Here is a 20,293-nt window from a genome sequence, read left to right on the forward strand (position 1 = left end):
CTGGGTCGGGCTTGGAGGGGAAGCACAGATTGGACAAGAACGAGCAGTGCCTTGTGGCTGCATTAGCTACCGGATATTAATATCCTCGCTAGAGGGCAGAGCCTGCTTAATCACACCAATAGCGACCTGTCTTCTGGGTGGACTATCGTGTTTGTCGGCCTGCGATTCGACCACCATCCACGGTTCCTGTGCATCGGGCTCCAAGCCTCGACCGGGGCCTAAGATTGCGAGAAACCTGCTAAAAGGGGCTAAACTGAGACATTCGTCCTGCAAGTCAATTACCAGGATACTTTGCCTTGTCAATGATGGCTTGTGTCACCAACCACCAACAAGCCGTCACCAAGGGTCACGCTTCAAGTACTTCTGTCTCTCACCAACCTCGTCATTTTCGAGATTAGAGCAGGCTTCGCTCGCTGTGCTGCTCATCTCCCGCAAACCTCGACCATCTCTTCCTTCATTCCTTCGCTGGGCAAAGGTCGAGCTTCTATTCCAACTTTCGCTATCCCCAGATCTTCACGCGGAGACCACGTCGGTTCTCAGCGAGCTCTGTGCGTTTTTAAGATTGGCACCGACTCCTCAAAAGGGGGCGATCACTGGCCACGCACACGCTAGCTTTCGCTACGAAATGAACCATTGTTCAAGGAGGGGTTGACATTGCCACTACCCAGGACTGGACAGCCATACCTCGACTTTGGATTTCTATACAGAACATTTTTCCCGTTATTGACAACAGCACTGGAGGCTCTTCTATTCTACACCGTGGGCATATAGCAAACCAGCAAACAGCACGGCTGTCCCATGTATAGTACAGGTACAACATGACCATGACGCAACCAGCCTCGTTCGTGCCGTCTCAGGCTTCTCCGAACAGGCCCTCGACTCTCCTCAGTCTTCCGCCCGAGGTGAGGAACTTGATCTACAGATTTGCCTTCCAAGAATCCGAGCCCTTGCGACTACGATGCCCTTCACAACGACGCCTACGCCCATCGCGACCCGGCAGAGATGACACGCGCGCATTTCTGGATACCTGCCGTCTCATCAGGTCCGAGGCCATCACCATGTACTACAGTCTGAACGCACTAGTCTTCCGCTCAACTGAGCACGTCCTGGCGTTCTTGGCCGACCCCGAAATTCACTCAGCCATCAAATCCTCGATAATGCACGTCGCTGTCGACTTTGGCGACGCGACCGACGCCGACTCTATTCTCAAAGACCAAATCGTTCTCGTCGACACCTGTGTGGGCAGCCTTCCCCGTCTGAAAGCTCTGGAGACCCGCTTCTACGCTCGCACACTGGATTCTTGCTCACTGTCGCATTTCCAAACCCTGGCGCTGGCTCTCGACGGCCTTGACGCCGAGATGAACGCCCCGCCGTCGCCGAGGACGCCCCGGTCACCGCGTGGGTCGCGACAGAGCTCCATCTCCAGCAGTTGCGCTTCGTCGCCCGTGTCTGGATCAGAATGCTCCAGCACGTGTTCGAGTCCGCGCATGGAACAATTCACGTGTGAGCCTGAGTTGGAGGAGCCTGAGGAAGAACTGGATATGTCGGCCATCCAGGCGGAGGTGCTGGAACAGTACTGCTTCACGACCTCGGCCGCCGTGGCCTTTGCGACCTCCAAGCTCAAGTTCTCCGTCGCAGCGTCTTCACATGACTACTCTGCCGTCAAGCACGACAAGCTGATCTGCTACAATCTTCGCATTGGCGTCGATGGGATCCGGAATGCTCTCGGCGACGCCAAGGATGCTGTCGAGCAACGTCTCAGTCGCGTCGGCATGGTGCCTCGAAGGCTGAGCGAGGTCTACGATGTAGCGGCCGATGGCGGGTTCCACCAACGCGTGCGGGCGACGATTGCGTCCTGCGCGAGGATCGATGTCGGCGTTTCATGAATCCGGAGATTTCTGCCTCCTTCGCGCGGAAATTTTGAAGCTTGAAGTCTCGATCCGGTCCCCCTTGGGGGCTAAAACTATTTCTTGGCTTGTCGGAACTCCGACTATCCACGAGGCTGAATGCACCTTGTTTGCGAGGCGAAGCGAAGTGGGGGCTGAAGAGTTGGAAGGGTGTGGCCAGACCCGATAGACCTGATTTGGCACTGGGGGCCGGAACGAGATCTGGGCGCATTCGGAATGGCTATGGCGGCATTTTGTTACACGCATTCTTCACGCTTCCTTTATATTTTTGGACCCCAGATACCCTGTTTACTATCCTTATCATCTATGTAATTATTATACGAGATGACGAAATGAGATATGATTATGACCAACATTTAGGTTCGGTGGCAACGTATGCTCACAGGCCATGCCATCGACTGGATCGAGAACCTCTTCGCATGGGTGCCAGGGTGGTGTGCATGAAGTCAGAGAGTCCCAAGATATCGGATTCCGTACACTGCTCTGGCGGCGGCCCAAAGTTCGAATGATCTCGCATCACAACGTGTGGTGTAGATGCGCCACGGCTATGCCTCTCGGTTTAATAGTCTCGTGGGACTTGCGGTTCGAAGGTGACTTTTCACCGGTCCTTCTTCTGTGCTGCGAAATTGTCCACAAGCACATCGATTGAGCCGCCACGGCGCTGCGCATCGTAGGAGGAAGCTTGACGAAGGGCGGTGGGTTGAGGCAATCCGATTTGAGGGATTGAGGCGAGGATAGGACTATTGACCAATCTCGGCCAAATTGGCAATCGTCCTGGCCGGCTGGAGTATGAAGGCCCTCGGAGGAATGGTCACTGCATGCTGAAGTAGCAAGGACTACCATCACCGCTTGAAGTCCAATATCCTCTCCAGTCGTGTCCATGCAGCCTCAATTTCGCCAGGAACATCTACATGAGAAATGAAACCCTTGCCTTTAGGACCGTACCCATTTTCATCGTCCCTGAGCCGCGGTATCTCGCCCATGATCAGATCGAAGAAGCGTTGATGATCCCAAAGCTCTGACTCCTGGTATGCTGACGTTTGGAAATGCGGTTCCGAGGGTCCCTCGTCCAGGGACATGAGGGGAACGAAAGTTGGGCATCCAAGGAATTCTGGGGTGGGTGAGACATCGGCGTATGTCTTTCGGAACGAAGCGATGGTCCGTAGTGACATGGTGGGATCTTGGACAACGATGACTGACTTTGGCAGAGGAGTACAATGTTGGTCAAGTAGTTTTCGGGTCTCGCTGGCATTGGCTCCGCAATTGGTCGACTTGTCCTCAATGAGGAGCTTGAAAGCGCCTGCCTCGACTTGCTCAATGAGCCGGGGATTGAACTCTTTGAGGATTCGATTGAAGACTGCAGCCTCGGGCAGTCCATCAACGTGGTCTGCGATGCTCTGGTACTTGGGATTCTTTCGGACAGCTTCGTAAAGGAGGCCAGTCGAGTGTCCAATACCGCCGCAGATTACGACAGTTTTCGCAAGCTTGGGTTGAGTCTCCAAGGCTGAGAATACCTCATCGGCAATAGGCAAGACTGCGCTGACGCAAAGCACTAAGACATCCACAGGAGGGCAGGCATGTAACGACGAGATGTCTTCACAAGCCAGAAATTCTGAGATGGCATTGATGTCCGATATCGTGGATGCAGAAAGCGAGGACATGGCTGTCAGATAATCTCTGGCAATCTTTCAGCCTTGTGGTTGTAAGACTGTGGCTCCCCGACTGCCCAATATGGTTGCAGTGGTGAAGTGTTCCCAGTGTGACCTAGGTACCTAGGTACCTTGGGCAGGGAGAAGGGCCGACATTTCCCAGACACGTGATAACATCACGTGATAGATCGAGCACTAGCAGATGCCAAGCCGCTAGTGTAATGATCGACAGGGTATCCCCGCAGCTATTTTCCAGCCACCTTTTCCTCAATTCCAATAATCATGCAACGCATTTCTCATTCTCGTTCTCGCTGTCACCCACACACATATCACCTCCACGGCTATCCCAGTAAGCAATGGGACAAGCGCTTTTTACTGACTGCACTGATGATATTTGCGCGGCCTCACACTTCCACTGCCTATTTTGCCTTGGCTTGGCGTGGGCGCACAAGTGATAGGTAAAGTAACACGATGCAACGCTGGTCATGCATACCAAGCCTCGTACAGAAGACCAACGACGTGCCGAAGGATTGACTTTGTCTTGGTACCAGTCGGCACCTTGATGCTTCGGACCAGACTTGCTCGCTTAGGAAGTTGTATAGCACTGTACCATTCTGCTTCCACAGCAAATGCGGAGGCCTTCAGCGCAAGATAACTGATAACAGGGGTATCAATCCACGATTATCAGGCCGCCTGGAGACTCGTCAAGAATGATTGGCCGAAAATGGCATATCACGCTTGCTCTTCGCCACAGTCTGTTGATATCCGATGTAACTATCTCGCTTTTCTGCATGAATCCTGTTCCTGGCGGAATGCGTGTGATATCGGTGTCTGCCGTACACCTGCCGCGGGTACATGCGGCTCAGGGTAAGTGAAGCGGAGAGCTTGTCGAACGGAGCGAGGAGCTATCACCACTTTTGCAGGCATGGAGAAGCGAGGTATAAAGCTCGTCCTGGACCACCACTACTACTTCCGTGTCTCCCAAGTCAGACAACATGAGATTCGCCAAAGGAAACCTTGTGGCGTCCGCCCTGGCCGCTTTGCCAATGGCGAAAGCCCTCAGCCCCGAGTTCGTATTCGTCTCTGCAAGGAACCGCCAGTCAGTTTACTAATATGGGACAGAGCCATGCTCGCCGCCCCCAGGCGTAGTGATATGACACCAAGTCCGTCTGGTGTAAGCGAAAAGTCCAAAGTTATGGCGTCGAACTGACTTCATATCCACAGGAGATCGGGGTCTTCACCTCGACAACATATTCTTGGGATTCTCACGAAGCTTCAACTGTATGGAATGTCATGAACTTGACCAGCGGAAAAGTCTCGTTGCTGTACAATGGGTCCGACATTAGCGAGATTGTTTTCGTTGGACCAAAACCGACAAGCATACTTTATATCAACGGCACCAACGAGGAAGAAGACGGCGGTATCAGCATATATGCAGGCGATGTGAATGCGATCGATCAGGCGTGAGCAACAGTCCGAGCTCTGAACTTCTGGTCAACTAACTCGACCTAGCTACCTCATCATATCTCTTCCAGCTCCATATTCAGGGCTGAAGGCAACCGTTACCCCTTCCGGAGACGTCAACTTTCTAGTCAACTGCCTAGCATGGCCTAATGGCACAGCTTACAACGAAGCTCTGGCCGAAGAGCCCCTTAGCACAGCACGGATTTACGACAGCATCTACGTACGACATTGGGACGTTTACCTATCCGAGCGAAAGTATGCGGTCTTCGCTGGGACTTTTCAGACAGCAGGAAACAAGTATAGCTTCCCTGGAAATCTGACCAATCTGGTGACTGGCGTCTACAATGTCACCCGTGCTGAGAGCCCGGTCCAGCCATTTGGGGACTCCGGGGATTACGACATCAGTCCAGATGGGAGTACGGTTGTCTTCTTGACCAAGAACATTGACCTGCCACTGGCAAACTACACTTCTTCGCAGATTTACATGGTTCCACATGACGGCTCTGCTAAGGCTGTCCCGATCAACGGGTTCTCCGGCCCTTCGACTCCTCTCGATGCTAAGGGTGCTTCAGCCAGACCTACTTTCTCTCCAGATGGTTCCAAGATTGGATACTTTCAGATGGATGGTATATCCTACGAATCCGACAGAAACAAGATCTACGTCGCCAATGTCGATTACTCGAACTTCAACATCACGGTGCTCGCAGAGGACTGGGACAGTACGCCGGACCAACTGCGGTGGGCCTTGGACGGCTCTTCGTTGTTCGTCGCAGCCCCCGATCGGGGCAATGAGCGCATCTTCGAAGTACCATTGAGCGCTCAGGCTGATTTTAAGCCCAAGAACATCACGTACCAGGGTGTTCCCGCTTCGTACAGAGTGCTGCCTGACGGTAATCTCCTGATATCTGACTCGAAGATCTGGTCTCCTCGAGACTTCTACATCATCTCCCCAACTGGTCAAGTCGTCACGGATCTGTTCCATGCAAACCAAGTCGACCCTGAGTTGGCAGGATATGGCCCCGACGATATGTCCGAATTCTACTTCGATGGTAGCTTCACAAAAATCCAGAGTTGGCTCGTATACCCCGAGGGGTTTGACTCTAGCAAGAAGTATCCTCTTGCATTCCTTGTACATGGCGGGCCTCAAGGCGGTTGGTACAATTCATGGAGCACTAGATGGAACTATAAAGTTTGGGCAGACCAAGGTTATGTGGTTGTCGCACCGAACCCAACAGGATCGACTGGCTGGGGCATGGCTTTACAAGACGCCATCCAAAACAATTGGGGCAGCTATCCGTACGAAGGTGAGCATCCCCCTTCCTGTGAGGCAATGGCTTTCGCGTGCATGTTTTACGCTTTGTTCCTACCTGACACTCTGCAGACCTTGTTGCTTGCTGGGAATACGTCAACAGCACATTCGACTACATCGACACGGAGCATGGCATCGAAGCGGGCGCTTCATATGGCGGCTACATGACCAACTGGATTCAAGGTCATGACTTGGGAAGAAAATTCAAAGCGCTTGTCACCCATGACGGCGTAACGAGCACACTTTCCAACTACGCGAGCGAAGAGCTGTGGTTCATTGAGCACGACGTACGGTTTCATTCAGAGCTTGCAACCCCCAGATTCCACAGCTAACTATCGGACAGAACAATGGAACCCTGTGGGATAACCGAGACAACTATGAGCGTTGGAACCCGATCAATTTTATACACAATTGGGCGACACCCCACTTCGTGGTGCACAGTGACCTGGATTACAGGTTACCTGTCTCCGAGGGGATCATGCTCTTCAATATCCTGCAGGAGAGAGGCGTGCCCAGCAAATTCTTGAACTTTCCTGACGAAAATCATTGGTGAGTGGTGCATACATTTTTGGGTATGGCCCGGCTAACCAATTGCGTAGGATCACGAACCGGGAAAACAGCATTGTGTGGCACACCGAGATTTTCAACTGGATCAACCATTATTCGGGCATCAGTGGTTGATCGGGATTGGCATTGGGCGCTGTTGGCGGGTGAAACTCCAAAGGAAGAGGACGTGATCGAGCTACAGACTCGGTGACTCCCCAAGAAACAATATTATTCTCGGCGCTCTCATGGCAGCCCATGGCGCCGTTAGGACAATAAATCATGTACATTGAATATCTGCAGGCTCACCTGAGGTCCGGATGATTCTCCCAGGCGAGGATCTCTTGGTCTCCTTCTCTGTCGCCTGCAGCCCAGAATTCGTCTCGAGCATGATTTCCCAATGCATCTTGCTTGTAAAGAGATTGACGAACTCGATTCCTCTGGTGGATGATTCGATCCGCAGGCACTCTAACTAGGTATCCACCGCCGAGGGAGTAAACCCTCGTCCTCTTCGTCAGCAACCTCCCCACCACGAAAATCTCCGCCATCGACATTTACCTGTCACACTTGTTCAATAATTGCCCAGGGATTCGGAGTGTCGTCAGGTCCCACAGATCAGCACGTCGAGGTCTCAGCATGACAGATGAAAACCACAATTGTCTTATCTGATTAGATGGCTCATCTAATCCGATGCCGATGATATGGGCCAAGGTCTCAGCGTTTTGCTCGGCGTTGGCGTTTTCTCCTCCTTTCAACCGCGTTGACACGAAGGCCTTGCAACCTCATCTGCTTTGACCGACATCGGTCGGCGTGGGCTCTTGCCCAGATGCCTTCATGGTGGCCGTGGAACATTTCCAGCCTCTTTGTGGTCCACAAGACCTGTCCATGGAGACGTCAAAAGTAGTCCCTGACGAAGGTATTTGTTCGAGGGACAAGGTGGACAGGAAGAAGCCGAGTAGAAGCAGGCTAGTTGATCTCCCCATGCGCTGGGCCGCTGGACGATGGCCTTCCTGATACTGCAAGCTACCCGTGCTCTCCTCTCCGGACGATCTTCACTTCAGTGCTCATAAATCTCGGAGCTCTCGCTCGGGCAAAATGCGGTAACCCTGAATAGTTAAGTATGCCATGTTATCCCCTGTGTTGAGCTTTTTCAAGAAAAACCTCCCTTGTTGCGTGTTGGTTGGATAGTTCGAACGAACAATGCTTTCTAGGCAAGGTCGATTGTCTAGCGAGGCACCGCCATCGAGTGACACGACTATCGCTGTTGCCACGCCTTGGGAACTTGACGGCGAAGAGAAGCACGCTTCTGGTCAGGAGCAGCCAAATGCAGGCACTGACAGCGACGATGAAGACCAGACGATCCTTTCCAATGCTTGGGGAAGGCAAGGCAAAGTCTGGATGTGGATAGGGTAGGGGTGCCTTTCCTCGCAACGGATGCCCGAGACTCACTTTTTCGATTTTGTAGTATTGCAATCATGTGGACTATCTTGTGGGTTGAGCGATTCCACACATGCTACTCACAGCTCACCCATTACACAGCGAACTGGACCACACCACGATATACAACTATCAGAACTACGCCGCGTCGGAGTTCAAGGCCATTTCTCTGCTGGGCGCCCTCACCACGGCAGGCACAATCATCAGCGCCATCCTCAAGCCTCCGATCGCGAAGATTTCCGACGTCGCCGGCCGAGCTGAGACTTACATTGCCGTAGTTGTCTTCTACGTTGTGTCGTACGTGCTTTGTGCGTCGGCAAATGGGTTCGGGCAATATGCTGGAGGCTTCATTGTCTACTCCATTGGTCAGACCGGCATGCAGATTCTGAACCAGATCATTGTGGCCGACATCACATCTTCGAGATGGCGCGGTCTAGCGAATGGTCTGGTCAACTTGCCTTTCATGGTCACACCCTGGATTTCCGCCTTCGTCGTCGAAGGGGCGCTGGCCACCATTGGCTGGCGTTGGGGGATAGGCATGTTCGCCATCATCATGCCGGTTTGCTCCGTTGCTGTCATCGTTCCATTGATGTGGTTTCAACGGCGTGTCAAGAGGGCTGGGGGCCAAGTTCGAACCAAGACCACCCTCCTGGGACTGTCTACGCAGATTGACCTTGGTGGGATGGTGCTTCTCGGTGGTGGCTGTGCAATGCTTCTGCTACCCATCGCCCTTGCAGGCGATACACCGGGCCACTGGAGCACGCCCTGGGTGCCGGTTCTGATGGTCGTTGGTGCTTGCTTGCTCGTCGGCTTGGTTTACTACGAATCGCGCATAGCCAGAAAGCCGATAATTCCGCCACGGTTCGTCAAGAACATCTCGCTGGTCCTCGCATTCCTGATTGGTTTGCTTGACGCATTCGCTTACAGTATCACGCATACGTACATGTACGCTTGGGCGACGGTGGTGCACAATTTCTCTGCACGCGATGCGACGTTTCTCACCTACACCGCCGGCTGCGTCCAGGTACTGACAGGACTGGCGACTGGGTTCCTGATGTATCGCAGCAGACGCTACAAATGGCTCCTGTTGATCGGTGTCATCGTCCGCTTAATCGGATATGGGTTGATGATGCGTCTTCGGGGCGCCAACAACTCGGTTGCCGAAATTTTCATGATGCAAGTTGTCCAAGGAGCAGGCAGCGGAGCGGTTGGTACAGTGGTCATCGTCGTCGCGCAGATCGTCGTTCCGAAAGCAGAGCTGGCACAAGCTACAGCTTTGGAGCTCCTGTTCATTTACCTGGGCAACAGTCTTGGATCCTCTCTCGCAGGAACAATTTATACCAGCCTTTTCAAAAAGAGGCTCCGCTACTGGATGGATCCTGATACACCACAATCGACCATTGATAGTGTCTATGAGACAATTACAGGTGTGACGCAGGGGTCTGGATCGAGTGAGAAATATGCTGTCAATCATGGATATTCGGATATTCTGCGATATATGACCATTGCTGCATTAGTCGCTTCCACGGTGCCGATGGTGGTGGTCTGGTTCTTGCCCAACTTGAGGCTGAATGACAATCACAACCTTGCAAAAGAGTTGGGAGATTCAGACAGTAGACAAGATGAACAGGAACATGAGCGAGGATGGTGGAAGAGACTACAACGTAGAGTGGCTTGGTGATGGTTGTGCCAGTAGTTGAAGAAGCAATACCAACATCATCAAGCTTGCAGAGGAGACAGGACTGAGCGGCGATGAGTCATCACGTGTTCACGTGACTCGGCTTGAAGAAGCTCCGAGCTCTAGTCCTCTTCCGGGCTAGTACCCTCACCCTCCAGGCGTCCTCGTTCGTAGTGACTTCTTTGTCAGACCGGCAGCGAACAGGCAAATTCCCTCATCAGCTTCTTCTCAAATTCCACATAACGGATGCTCCAGTCGAGGGTGAGGGCAGCCTCTTCCTTCTTGTCTGATCTCTCCAGCCGTCCCAGTTCGTGGGTTGACCCAAGGGATCCGACGCTGACAAAAGTTGTGCCAACGTCGGCCGAAGTTTTGCTTGATCAATAATCAACGCGTCATTACCTGAAGTCGTCGCGGCGTCTGTGAACAGTCAGCCTTGTCTGCATTGTGGTTGAGAAGGTAAACAATGGCGCCGGACAAGCCTCTGCCAGTAGAGACACTGCTTCCATTCAATACGAATCGCTCACCGGAGACTCTCTCTTACCTGCAAAGCGCCCAGCGCCGGGAGTCAGGTGTCGACAGCCAATCACCCGTGAGTGCAGACGAGGAGGAAGGGTCTGAAAATGAAGCGGGCAGACCGAAACGACAGAAGCGCTCGAGAGCTTGCGTTGCTTGTCGTAACATGAAGATCCGATGTCTTCCTGTCGAAGGCCAAGAGGCATGCAACGCCTGTTCGAGGGTCAACCGAGAATGTATCATGCCGGGACCTCCGCGCAAACGGCAGAAGACCGTGCACAAAGTCGCCGAGTTGGAAAAGAAGATCAATGCATTGACAGAGGCTCTGCTGGCTAAGCAGCAAGCTGAGCCGTCACCTCCTAACACGTCACCGGATAAAGAGCAGACCGCCAATGCGAACTCGGTCCGTTCTGGGGTCGAAGACACCTCCAGTGCTGGCCTTGATCCATATCCACTCAAACTAACTGAGAAAGCTGATGAGGGTCTGCCGCCTTCGGTGGATTGGACGCGTTCGTGTCCAATAATGAATCCTGTTATCAAGGATGATTATATTGACGTCGTCGAGCAAGGAATGTTGTCCAGGGATTCCGCTACATCCTTGTTCAATTACTGGGCACAGAATATGTGTGAATCCTGCCCGATGGTGCAGTTCCCGCCTGGGACCCAAGCACAAGAAGTCCGAACACGGCGGCCTATGACCTTCTTAGCCATATTGGCAGCCACAAGTTCTGTCATCATGCCTTCGATCCAACCAAGTCTTGTCACCGAAGCCGCCCGTCAATTCTCAGAAAGGGTTCTTTTCCATGGAGACAAATCCGTGGACCTGGTTCAAGCGTTGCTTCTTCACTCTCAGTACTACGTTCGTCCTCGGACAGCTAGGGACCTGGCTTTCCACCAGTATGCACAATCCGCATCTACCATGTGCTATGATCTGGGGATTGGGAAGCGGTCAAGAATGCGTCGTACAATACCTCCCAGCGACCAGGTAGAACTTGCGAGGACCTGGCTCGCGGTCTACTGTGCAAATGTTTCGTAAGCTCTGTTGATGCCCCCTTTTGATATGCAGCCGGTTGACGGAGCGCGCTACAGAGTCTCGACTGTGATCCGTGTCCCTGCGGCTACCAGACATGATGCTCACGTTGAAGAGTGTCTTCAACTTCTTGAGAACAGTCCGTCCGCTTTGCCGGGAGACAAGTGGATTTGCGCGCAGGCAAAACTTAGTCGTATTGCACAAGAAGTGTCGGACGCTTTCAACATGTGCGACCCTGGGGCCGACTTGAATTTCACAGAGATCAGAACACAACATCAACTGAAGTACTTTCGACGACAACTAGATGAGTGGGAAAAGTCCGTGGACACCGGTATTGACAGCCGTAAGACTTTGCTTATTGTGTCCCTTTTACCGTTCTAACGTTCAAAGGTCTTGTCCATCATCAACTATCCTGCGTCAATATCTATATGCATGAGATTGCTCTCCACTTTGACCACAACGTCGACGATTTCCGCCCTGGACAGCTGGGTTACGAACGGCCAGGGCCCGACACTCTGACCTCGCTTCACATTGACGCTTTCACTACGCTCCTCACCGGCAGCCACAAAATGTTGGATCTCTGGCTTTCGCTTGACGTGCGCTGTGCACGATCACTGCCCAACCTGTACATTGTGTGGAATGCCTATGCGATGGTCGTCCTCATCAAGATTCACTGGATCGTCAACGGACCTGACCCCAAAGTGGATTCTATTTCCTCTGCCGATATCAAAACCGACTTCTATCTGGACTCGATCTTGAACAAACTGACTCAGATGTCTGCCGACAGCCACAGTCCATGCGCCGAAGCATTCGGATTTCTCTTCAAGAAATTAAAGATTTGGCATCAACACCGTGGCGGCATGAATTCAGACGACGAGCAGGGTAATGATCCGGAATCCCGACGTCAACGAGGAACACAACAACTCTTCGGGTCTGATTCATTTTCGTTCGTACAGTCTGTGAAAAACGCGGAATATTCGCAGTCCACGCCACAACCTCAGGCTTACCGGTTGCCCACTCTTCCACATCAACGATTCATGATGGGTGACGGGCTCCATGGGTCGAACTTAAACGCTGCGTACGATGCGGCGAGTTACGGCAACACGAATTGGGAGCAATTCAACTTCAGTACGGAAGAAATGGATATGTTTGATGTGTACATGAATAATAGTGGGTGGATGGGATATTTGCTATAACCGCCGAAAGTTGAAACGCAAAGCAAAGCAATTCTCTTAATGGAGTACTAGGGGGAAAACATCGAACCCTCCTTCTCCCAAAACATGACAAGCACAGTACAGAAGCTCTCGCACAACGAGATGATCAAATCCAACCAATGATGCCTTCGCCGACAATTCGTTTACTCCGGCCATCGAAGATCGACACTGTTCGACCTACGATGCCGTCACCGCCCACGCCAAGATTGAGCCTGACGTCGCCTGTCCTCGAGCTTGTGACTGTGTCGACGAAGAAAGAATGTAAGATCGGATTGGACGAGCAGGCTGCTGCTGCTGCTTCTTCTTCAGATTCGGAATCTGAATCGGACCAAGGAGAGTTTGGAGACGTTGACAACGGCTGTCCGTATTGGCTAGACGACAAGGTAAAAGGTGTCAGCACATGCTCATGCTCATGGTCCTGCGCTGTCACAAGACATGGGACCGGCGACCAAGAGGGTCCAAGCGCGCTCATCGCGGTAACTATACTACTAGTAGACAGTGGTACTTACTGGATTCTCACGTTCAAAGAGCCGCGTGTGTCACCATCACAGACGCTGTCCTCGGCGCATTCGAAGCTTGACGTCGTGGCTCCAGGTGTTCGGTTTGACAACCTTAACCGCCCACGAAATGCTGACTGTGAAGGTGAAGGTGAGTGGGCATGGATGACAGCGACCAGGTCGCCGGACTCGGGAGCGGGAGGGAGGTGAGAGTCGCCGCACATGATCACTACTAGTACTAGTAATGGGATATTGATTACTCCTCTGTGGAGGGCTTATCGGACTGGGTGTGTGGCTTGTGCTGAGAGAATGAGACTGAGACTGAGATTGAAGCTGGGCGTCGAAAGGCGTGCTGAGGATAGGTAGCCTAGTGGACTCGAGAGTAGAATACTGGTAGCTTCAAGTTGTTCTTCGACGTGGACGTGGACGTGTTGGACGTGGAGGAGGACCGGAGTAGACGCTGGAAATGGAGTATACTGTACTTATACGAAACGACAGGTATGATGTGCCTTGAGAGCTATCTTTTACTTATTATTTATGTGCAATCACAATTGAATATGTGCTCAACTCAGGTCACCTCAACTCCAGACTCGTCAGTGCTCGTCCAACCTAAGGTCCTCAATTCTGCTCAAATGACCAGCCTACATTAGGCACCTAGGTACGTTAGTGAACCTGGTGAGCCTCGCATCCAGCCTCAACCTACCAGTACTAGTACCCGTGGCATTGGGCGGGCCCGTACTTTACCAGAACAAAAAGTATCATCTTAGATGTGTATACCAGTAGGGAGAAACGAGCAAGTTTCCCAGCAGTCAGTGTTGTGCTGAGCATGTTTTCGTGGCCGAGTAGAATTGGATATGTTGTTGTGAGCAGGTTGAGCACATTTCCGGACGTAATTTAAGCATCAATGAGCGGGACCGGGTTGATTGGCCTGGCTCTCGAGGCTCTGGGCTATGGGCTATGGGCTATGGGCTATGGTTTAGGCTCACTAGGCGTCGTGAGCGCCTGGAATTACTAGTAGAGGCTCACTAGGCTGCCGCTATTACTTGTACCAAGCCACCCTCGGCAAGCCGCCAAGCGTCACCTGTGTGAGCGACCATGACGAATTTGGGGGGGGGCCCCATCTCTTCAAAGCGGCATCATGCGGCAAGTCTCGGTTTCTTTTCCTCCATGTTATCATAAGTAGTTACTCCTTATGTTCTTGAAGACTCGGTGCCCTCTCTATTGCTATTATCGGCTAGTACTTCCGAGAGCTCGAACTCGACTCGAAGCTCGTAGCATGATACCACTAGCACGTAGTGAAAAGAAGATCGACGACGGGGCTGTGAGGGGCTACTGGACGAGTATTGCTGTCGACGTTGCTCATAAGTCAAGTTAGAGCCGACAGAAAGGGACTATGAAGACGTACGCGGGAACTGTCAATCAGTCTCGAGACGTCTACCCTCGTGTGACTACACAGTATCAACCAAGTAATGGCTGTATCATCAAAACAACAAAAATGTCCTGGCTCGAACGCTTAAAACTGTAGCCATCACAACACACATCCAGCATGGACCGGACCGGCACATCACATCACGTCGACGCACAGCTCCCAGATTCCCTCCTCACCGAGACCAACCCCAGAGTCAGAGTCACTCCAGGAAGCCCTATGTCAAGTGTGGTCAGGGACTGGCGACCGACCGACCGACCTACTCACCGAGATTCAAACGCCATCCGTCATCGCCCGTCCATCGCCACGGCCACAGCCCCGACCAACGTGCCAACCACCAACACAGCTGTCCTGACACTATTATGCCACTGCCACCGACGGACCAGATCGGCCGTGCTGCCGAATTTGCGGTCTCGCTCGACGCTCCGCTTCTCATTGAACGCGTAGGTCAGCGCCATGGCGCCGTTGCCGGGCCCCGCGAGACGGTCGGCGCGTCGGGATAGCGCGCCATTCGTGCGGCGGAGAAATGTCAGTGCGTAAGGCACGCCCGAGGCGTTGAAAGCCGCGGCCAGGGTGTAGAGAGAAGTCAGGAGCGGTTCTGGGGCTTTTTTTTTTTGCCAAGAGTCGAGTCAGCTGAGCGGCATGGAATACTAGTGTACAGGAGAGCGCATGACGTGACAGGGTGCAGGTATTGGGGAGAGCGAGGATGTAGACAGGTGTCTGGGGCTGATGGTGGGTTTGGTACGCATTACAGGGCTGGCGAGAAGAGGATTCTTGCGAGAATCTCCTCATAAGGTGTGCCAGACAGGAGAGTAGTGATGAACTGACCGTGATAAGCCAAGTATCCGAAACTCAGAGCGTTGAGCAGGCAAAGTGGCCTCGAGACCTGGGAAACGTTAGTATCAAAGTACTATAGGTAAAGCACCCATCACATCAAATATTTTCGGGCCCGGAAAGGCATGTCTGGTGCCCCCTCCCCCTGAGAAAGAAGGTGGTCGGGGTCATATGGGATGAAGGCATAACAAAGGTGAGCTTGGTAGTGGTAAATGGTATAGCATGCGAACAGGACATTCCCGGGATGTTTGAGGTGAAAACCGTGCACAACGTGGTGAGTAGTAAAGTAGTAGCTTACATAAAACCCATCAAGATAGATCTCGCGCCACTGATTGGCCACCAAGGCTTCCGGCGCGAAGAGGATGGCCGGCACAGCGGCATGGGAGAGGGCCCATGTGTATCCTGAGACATGCCTAGGTAGTCAGCCTTCTTGTGCGCGCAGCGAGAACTCTTCGGAAGGTCAGGTAAACCTGGGTAGGGGGTTTGAGGGGGGTTGAGATAGATGTTACCAGCAAATATCCCCGACGAGGTCAGCCCGGCGACTTTGGCGAGAACGATGCTGTCCATATTTACTCCCTATGTACTTGTACCTAGGTACTAACCTAGCGGTGACTAGTTATTTTATCTCGCGTCCCCTGCATATATATGCGTGGTTGTGAAAAGCCGGGCGTCAGGATCGAGTTGGCCTAAGGTAGTTTTCGAAGCGTGGAGTCATCCAAATGATACTACTAGTAGTAAAGGATTCTTGAAGGGTCAATGTGAGTACTGGTAGGAGGAGGAGGAGGAGGCTGACATTATGAGATACGAGTCCTCAAACTCCTTTTAAGGGACTATTCCATACTAGTAAGCCCAACGAGTAGGTGGTGGCCGCCTATGGGAGTAGCTAGTCCACCAGCGTGGCATGCCGTGGCCCGTCAGCAATCTACCTACAGGTACGGAGTACGGAGTAGGTATGTAAACTTGAAACGTGGGATGGCCGCTTGGATTGTCCAGGGTAGTATGCACCGTTTTGGTGCAGCTGAGGTACGATTCGCATAAAATACCTAGCGAGCCCTAGTTGGGTAGGATCAGATCAATCTTTGTATTGCAGCTGGAGAAGTCGGAGTAATCAAGTAGTGGTTTTGGCCCTGCTAGAAAGGTCTCCGTACATACAGTCCGCGTTAGATCCCGTCATCGCCCTGCTTGTGCCGTCGAGTTGTCGTATATAGCTCCTATCCATCCTCTATGTCAGGGTAAGTCATGCCCATTAAGAAATGAAGAGCTGCTGATACCTGAGAAGAGATGAGGATGGAGTCGGGTCATTGGGCGCATCATGGCGCATCATGGCGCCATAACGATAAGTCCCCTTCTTCCACGGTCTCCAAGCGTAAGGTGGGCAGGGCAGTACAATATCCCTTCCTGACGTCGTAATCGGAGTCTTGGAATCTCATAACCTCATGCGACACCATATAGCAGATGATGCGTCTGGCAAGGCCGGTCAGTCGACTTTCAAACAATGGGAATTGCTTGACGACAGCCAACAACCTCTCTGCCAAGCCCGCAGGACGGCGCAGCACGCTCACATCCTTCGACAATCTCAAGCGTGACAACTACTCAAACACCACGCTCGCGCGATATTCGACTCTGCTATACTCAACGTCTCGGCCTGCCACCGCTCCTCAGGACTCGGCGCATCGCCGGGACGATGTGCGCGATAAAGGTCACCGCTCTAGACTCCCAGTGACATCTTCGTCCCTATCGCCCTGGTCCTCTATATATACCACAGCCCGCCTTTGCGTTGATCCGTGGCCGATGAAGCTCCTGAGGGAAGGTCCAGCTCAATCTTCGCTCTGGCATACGCCTCGCCGAATCATCCACAGCCACGACAGGTCGAATCAGAGCGCTCTAGACGAAAGATGACTGCACATCCAGACCAGCCGCAATGATGAATAACCTCCAGATTGACATGGCCGCAAGTATATAGTACACGTTTCTTCACGCACATTCCTGCGGCTGATTGTTGGTGCCTGGAAGCAAAGGAGATTTGGTATATATCATTGCTGACTCTTTTAATGAAGATACTCAGGCCGTCATGCTGTTGAGAGATGTGTTTTCTTCTTAAAGCCAGAAACGTGCTTGGCCTGACTCGGACTGGAAGGCTGACAGACCCGGGCAGTCTGGGAACAGCAGATCGATGCGCGGACAGCTTGTTGTACGTAGATTGGGAGTAGTTTATGCTCGTATAAGCTGAGTCTGTGCCGAGCGAGAGCAGTTCACCTTCACAAGGTGATCTGGGGTACTCCTTGACAGAAGCTGGAGAATAGCGTGACAACTTCCCAAATGTAACAGTGGTCTCATACACAAGGTATGCAAAGTCCATTCGCCGGGCCTAGACCCAGGTGGCCCAGTAGTTACAAGATACACAGAGAAAGTCTAGAGTGGTGTGATGCCGTCTGCCCAGTGGGAGGATACCGGGATGTTCCGCACGACAAGATCCTGCTGCTGGCCACCACTGACCTTCACGAGACGACAAGGGAAATACACTTCCAGAGCCGGGATGTCGAATAAATGTTGGACGCTCACAAGTCAACGTGCTGGATGCGCAAAGAACTCGGGCGCTGTCGCGTCTTCCGGTTCAACGATCAAGCTCTCGAACTGTGCCAATGTTGTTCCCATTGTTATGTGCCGACATCGCAACACATGACTTGTCAGCACTGCGGTTTTGAGGAAGGCTGCTGCTGCCTCTGGCTCGTGAAAGAACGCGAGATCGGAGGGAGAGAATCCGTGGTCGACTGCACTCCAATACAACCCATCCAGTGCTGTGGTGTGCATATGCTCCCAACGCGCTGCATTGGTCGTATCGACTCTATTGTCGTCAATATGCTGGGCGACATCGAGCTGTCCGCCAAGTGCTGTGGCCCATTCGAGGCCCAAATCTAATCATAGATCCCTTGCATGTCGTTGCGACCCCAAAGCTTGACAGTCCGGTCGTGACCACTGCTTGCAATCCACTTGGCATCATTGGTGACATCGACGCTGAGGACATTTCCAGAATGTCCACTCAATTGCTTTGCCAACGACCAATCATCAGCCGAGTAGATGTTGACCTTCTTGTCGAAACCGCCAGAGACGACGAATGTGCCCGCCTTCCGAGGGTTATGTTCTTGCCGCACACCGGTGGATGGGACTAATGAGCTTGCGTCAGCATCGGGGCCTTTGAACCATCGCAGATCAGAAACGTTTCCATTGTGGGCGCCAATTCCTCCCGTGGTTTTGACCTGTCGAATATCCCAACATTTCATCCAACCGTCACCAGAGCCTGACAATACCCGATACCCATCAATGCCCCAGTCCAGACTGAATATCTCTCGGATGTGGCCATCCAGGATCATAATAGTGCGTCCTGTTCTCAAATCCCATATTCGTCCAATGCTGTCAAATCCCCCACTTGCAAGGAGTGATCCATCGGCATTGAAACTGACAGCGAATACCTGCCGTGAGTGGCCTTCTTGTAGAAGCAACTCAGTGGTGGTCTCTACATCCCATAGGCGCCAAGTAGTGTCGAAGGATGCCGAGGCCAAGTATTTGCCAGAAGGATGAAATTCAACGCGGCACACACGGTCTGTGTGCCCTTGCAAGGTCGAGAGGGGTGTGTCTTTGTTCAGGGACCAGAGGTGGATGTCACTGGCACCTCCTTGCCCGCCAGCTCCACTTGCAAGGTTGAGAGACTCTGGCGACACGCCCGAGGAGGATAATGTTGCACCAGGATACCAAGCAATACCTCCGACGATTCCAGTGTGGCCTTTCAGAGTGATCTTTTCATCGAGGTTCGGCACATCGAGCAATTTGATACCACCAGCCCAATTACCAGCTGCGATCATTTCCCCGTTTGGTGAGAATCGAGTTATACTGACAGGCCTCTCGCCCGCAATCTGTGTGCCAAATAGCTCAAATCCAGATAGCTTCTCTTTGATCTCCTTTCGGTGCTTGACATGCGTTCTGAGTGAGATGGTGGAGTCTTCCTTCTGTCTCGCGATCCTAGCCTTCGTCTTCGGTAGAGAATATCTGGCGATGTCTCTCCTTGCCTCCAGCAGTTCGGGTAAGCCTTCTGTATAGAACTCTTCCTCTTGATCTGCTTCATCCGGCGGGGCTTCTTGCATGTGCACATCGGTCACGGTTCCATTTCCATTTGCAGCCTCCTCTTGGTCAAGGATGATGACCTTCAGACGATCTCTTCTCTCTGCTGGTCCTTCTCCAAAGAGGGTGATCGGATGTTCTAGTTCGCGCAAACGCGCTCTTACTCGTCCATCATCGGTAGGAACTGCTAGTTGTGCAAGCCTTCGTTTTCGGTCGAATTGGGACAGGATAGCAGATGCTTTTTCGGGTGCAACTCCGCCGGCACCAGAGTGTATTTCATAGTTTCGATCGATGGCTGATCAGATGTTAGTGCGAAACTCCTGAGGAAAAGAAGGAGATGGTCTTACGGATGTTGGCCAAGTCCACGCCCATGTCGACATCCTGTTTCTCAGCCATGGCCGTCAGTCTTCCATTTCCGCTTTGGACACTTGACTTCCGGAGGTATTCGAGCCTTGCGGGCATGTGTGAATAACCAGGTGCAATAAAACAGGCAGGCTGTGGTAGACTTACCTGAGACTCCTCCTCGATGTAGGCTTGACGCGCGCGGTGCATCATCTTGGCAGGAAACAGTCGAAAACATCGACCACTTAAGAACAAAGGTACACCAAGCAGTACGTAGGTATGGACTGGCAGTGAAGAAAGTGAAGCCTTGAAGCGCAGGCAGATGATGCCAAGG

General features: G+C 52.5%; 9 protein-coding genes across 11 annotated transcripts; 5 read left to right on the plus strand and 4 right to left on the minus strand.

Annotated features, from left to right (window-relative positions):
- Positions 1-308: 308 nt before the first annotated feature.
- On the plus strand, positions 309-2,942 carry PV05_05086 (uncharacterized protein). The gene has a single exon (XM_013461552.1). It carries the CDS (start codon positions 819-821, stop codon positions 1,884-1,886), a length of 1,068 nt encoding a protein of 355 aa, XP_013317006.1. The 5' UTR covers positions 309-818; the 3' UTR covers positions 1,887-2,942.
- PV05_05087 (uncharacterized protein) lies at positions 2,181-3,656 on the minus strand. The gene has a single exon (XM_013461553.1). It carries the CDS (start codon positions 3,566-3,568, stop codon positions 2,750-2,752), a length of 819 nt encoding a protein of 272 aa, XP_013317007.1. The 5' UTR covers positions 3,569-3,656; the 3' UTR covers positions 2,181-2,749.
- Positions 3,657-4,201: 545 nt separating this feature from the next.
- Positions 4,202-7,166, plus strand: PV05_05088 (uncharacterized protein). Its single transcript, XM_013461554.1, has 7 exons — positions 4,202-4,625; positions 4,679-4,730; positions 4,781-5,019; positions 5,069-6,324; positions 6,402-6,616; positions 6,673-6,878; positions 6,929-7,166. Exons 1-7 carry the CDS (start codon positions 4,552-4,554, stop codon positions 7,008-7,010), a joined length of 2,124 nt encoding a protein of 707 aa, XP_013317008.1. The 5' UTR covers positions 4,202-4,551; the 3' UTR covers positions 7,011-7,166.
- A 1,216-nt stretch (positions 7,167-8,382) lies between these two features.
- PV05_05089 (uncharacterized protein) lies at positions 8,383-9,996 on the plus strand (the record flags this gene model as incomplete). The annotated part of the gene is made up of 1 exon (XM_013461555.1): positions 8,383-9,996. The coding sequence occupies one exon, from the start codon at positions 8,383-8,385 to the stop codon at positions 9,988-9,990; it is 1,608 nt and encodes a 535-aa protein (XP_013317009.1). The 3' UTR covers positions 9,991-9,996.
- Positions 9,997-10,190: 194 nt separating this feature from the next.
- On the plus strand, positions 10,191-13,757 carry PV05_05090 (uncharacterized protein). The gene is made up of 3 exons (XM_013461556.1): positions 10,191-11,532; positions 11,590-11,873; positions 11,921-13,757. Exons 1-3 carry the CDS (start codon positions 10,451-10,453, stop codon positions 12,724-12,726), a joined length of 2,172 nt encoding a protein of 723 aa, XP_013317010.1. The 5' UTR covers positions 10,191-10,450; the 3' UTR covers positions 12,727-13,757.
- Positions 12,660-13,969, minus strand: PV05_05091 (uncharacterized protein). Its single transcript, XM_013461557.1, has 3 exons — positions 13,945-13,969; positions 13,254-13,895; positions 12,660-13,115 (listed from the first exon to the last, which is right to left on the minus strand). The coding sequence occupies exons 2-3, from the start codon at positions 13,463-13,465 to the stop codon at positions 12,851-12,853; spliced, it is 477 nt and encodes a 158-aa protein (XP_013317011.1). The 5' UTR covers positions 13,466-13,895; positions 13,945-13,969; the 3' UTR covers positions 12,660-12,850.
- Positions 13,970-14,569: 600 nt separating this feature from the next.
- PV05_05092 lies at positions 14,570-16,272 on the minus strand. Of its 2 annotated transcripts, XM_013461559.1 has the most exons (5): positions 16,011-16,272; positions 15,800-15,903; positions 15,496-15,553; positions 14,935-15,271; positions 14,570-14,884 (listed from the first exon to the last, which is right to left on the minus strand). In XM_013461559.1, the coding sequence occupies exons 1-4, from the start codon at positions 16,066-16,068 to the stop codon at positions 14,955-14,957; spliced, it is 537 nt and encodes a 178-aa protein (XP_013317013.1). In that variant the 5' UTR covers positions 16,069-16,272; the 3' UTR covers positions 14,570-14,884; positions 14,935-14,954. The 2 variants fall into 2 exon arrangements, with proteins under 2 accessions (XP_013317013.1, XP_013317012.1); XM_013461558.1 differs by having other exon boundaries at positions 14,570-15,271.
- A 296-nt stretch (positions 16,273-16,568) lies between these two features.
- PV05_05093 lies at positions 16,569-20,284 on the minus strand. 2 transcript variants are annotated; one of them, XM_013461560.1, is made up of 3 exons: positions 20,128-20,284; positions 19,965-19,998; positions 16,569-19,912 (listed from the first exon to the last, which is right to left on the minus strand). In XM_013461560.1, exons 1-3 carry the CDS (start codon positions 20,170-20,172, stop codon positions 18,417-18,419), a joined length of 1,575 nt encoding a protein of 524 aa, XP_013317014.1. In that variant the 5' UTR covers positions 20,173-20,284; the 3' UTR covers positions 16,569-18,416. The 2 variants fall into 2 exon arrangements, with proteins under 2 accessions (XP_013317014.1, XP_013317015.1); XM_013461561.1 differs by having other exon boundaries at positions 19,965-20,068.
- On the plus strand, positions 16,715-17,741 carry PV05_05094 (uncharacterized protein). Its single transcript, XM_013461562.1, has 2 exons — positions 16,715-16,733; positions 16,781-17,741. The coding sequence occupies exon 2, from the start codon at positions 16,957-16,959 to the stop codon at positions 17,398-17,400; it is 444 nt and encodes a 147-aa protein (XP_013317016.1). The 5' UTR covers positions 16,715-16,733; positions 16,781-16,956; the 3' UTR covers positions 17,401-17,741.
- Positions 20,285-20,293: the final 9 nt, after the last annotated feature.

Source organism: Exophiala xenobiotica, assembly GCF_000835505.1.
Source record: "Exophiala xenobiotica strain CBS 118157 unplaced genomic scaffold supercont1.3, whole genome shotgun sequence".
Lineage (NCBI taxonomy): Eukaryota > Fungi > Ascomycota > Eurotiomycetes > Chaetothyriales > Herpotrichiellaceae > Exophiala > Exophiala xenobiotica.

What these genes read in the sequence shown, in the direction of transcription:
- PV05_05086 (XM_013461552.1), top strand. Translation starts at nt 819, where the DNA reads ATGACCATGACGCAACCAGCCTCGTTCGTGCCGTCTCAGGCTTCTCCG.
- PV05_05088 (XM_013461554.1), top strand. Translation starts at nt 4,552, where the DNA reads ATGAGATTCGCCAAAGGAAACCTTGTGGCGTCCGCCCTGGCCGCTTTG. An exon ending in GCGAAAGCCCTCAGCCCCGA is followed by an intron (nt 4,626 to 4,678) that starts GTTCGTATTCGT and finishes AATATGGGACAG; the next exon opens with AGCCATGCTCGCCGCCCCCA. An exon ending in GGGCAGCTATCCGTACGAAG is followed by an intron (nt 6,325 to 6,401) that starts GTGAGCATCCCC and finishes GACACTCTGCAG; the next exon opens with ACCTTGTTGCTTGCTGGGAA.
- PV05_05091 (XM_013461557.1), bottom strand. Translation starts at nt 13,465, where the DNA reads ATGTGCGGCGACTCTCACCTCCCTCCCGCTCCCGAGTCCGGCGACCTG. An exon ending in TCTTTGAACGTGAGAATCCA is followed by an intron (nt 13,116 to 13,253) that starts GTAAGTACCACT and finishes CTTGTCGTCTAG; the next exon opens with CCAATACGGACAGCCGTTGT.
- PV05_05090 (XM_013461556.1), top strand. Translation starts at nt 10,451, where the DNA reads ATGGCGCCGGACAAGCCTCTGCCAGTAGAGACACTGCTTCCATTCAAT. An exon ending in GTCTACTGTGCAAATGTTTC is followed by an intron (nt 11,533 to 11,589) that starts GTAAGCTCTGTT and finishes AGCGCGCTACAG; the next exon opens with AGTCTCGACTGTGATCCGTG. An exon ending in GGACACCGGTATTGACAGCC is followed by an intron (nt 11,874 to 11,920) that starts GTAAGACTTTGC and finishes TAACGTTCAAAG; the next exon opens with GTCTTGTCCATCATCAACTA.
- PV05_05087 (XM_013461553.1), bottom strand. Translation starts at nt 3,568, where the DNA reads ATGTCCTCGCTTTCTGCATCCACGATATCGGACATCAATGCCATCTCA.
- PV05_05093 (XM_013461560.1), bottom strand. Translation starts at nt 20,172, where the DNA reads ATGATGCACCGCGCGCGTCAAGCCTACATCGAGGAGGAGTCTCAG. An exon ending in ACATCGAGGAGGAGTCTCAG is followed by an intron (nt 19,999 to 20,127) that starts GTAAGTCTACCA and finishes GCTGAGAAACAG; the next exon opens with GATGTCGACATGGGCGTGGA. An exon ending in CGTGGACTTGGCCAACATCC is followed by an intron (nt 19,913 to 19,964) that starts GTAAGACCATCT and finishes ACATCTGATCAG; the next exon opens with CCATCGATCGAAACTATGAA.
- PV05_05092 (XM_013461559.1), bottom strand. Translation starts at nt 16,068, where the DNA reads ATGGACAGCATCGTTCTCGCCAAAGTCGCCGGGCTGACCTCGTCGGGG. An exon ending in CTCGTCGGGGATATTTGCTG is followed by an intron (nt 15,904 to 16,010) that starts GTAACATCTATC and finishes GGCATGTCTCAG; the next exon opens with GATACACATGGGCCCTCTCC. An exon ending in CGGATACTTGGCTTATCACG is followed by an intron (nt 15,272 to 15,495) that starts GTCAGTTCATCA and finishes AAAAAAAAAAAG; the next exon opens with CCCCAGAACCGCTCCTGACT.
- PV05_05094 (XM_013461562.1), top strand. Translation starts at nt 16,957, where the DNA reads ATGATGCGTCTGGCAAGGCCGGTCAGTCGACTTTCAAACAATGGGAAT.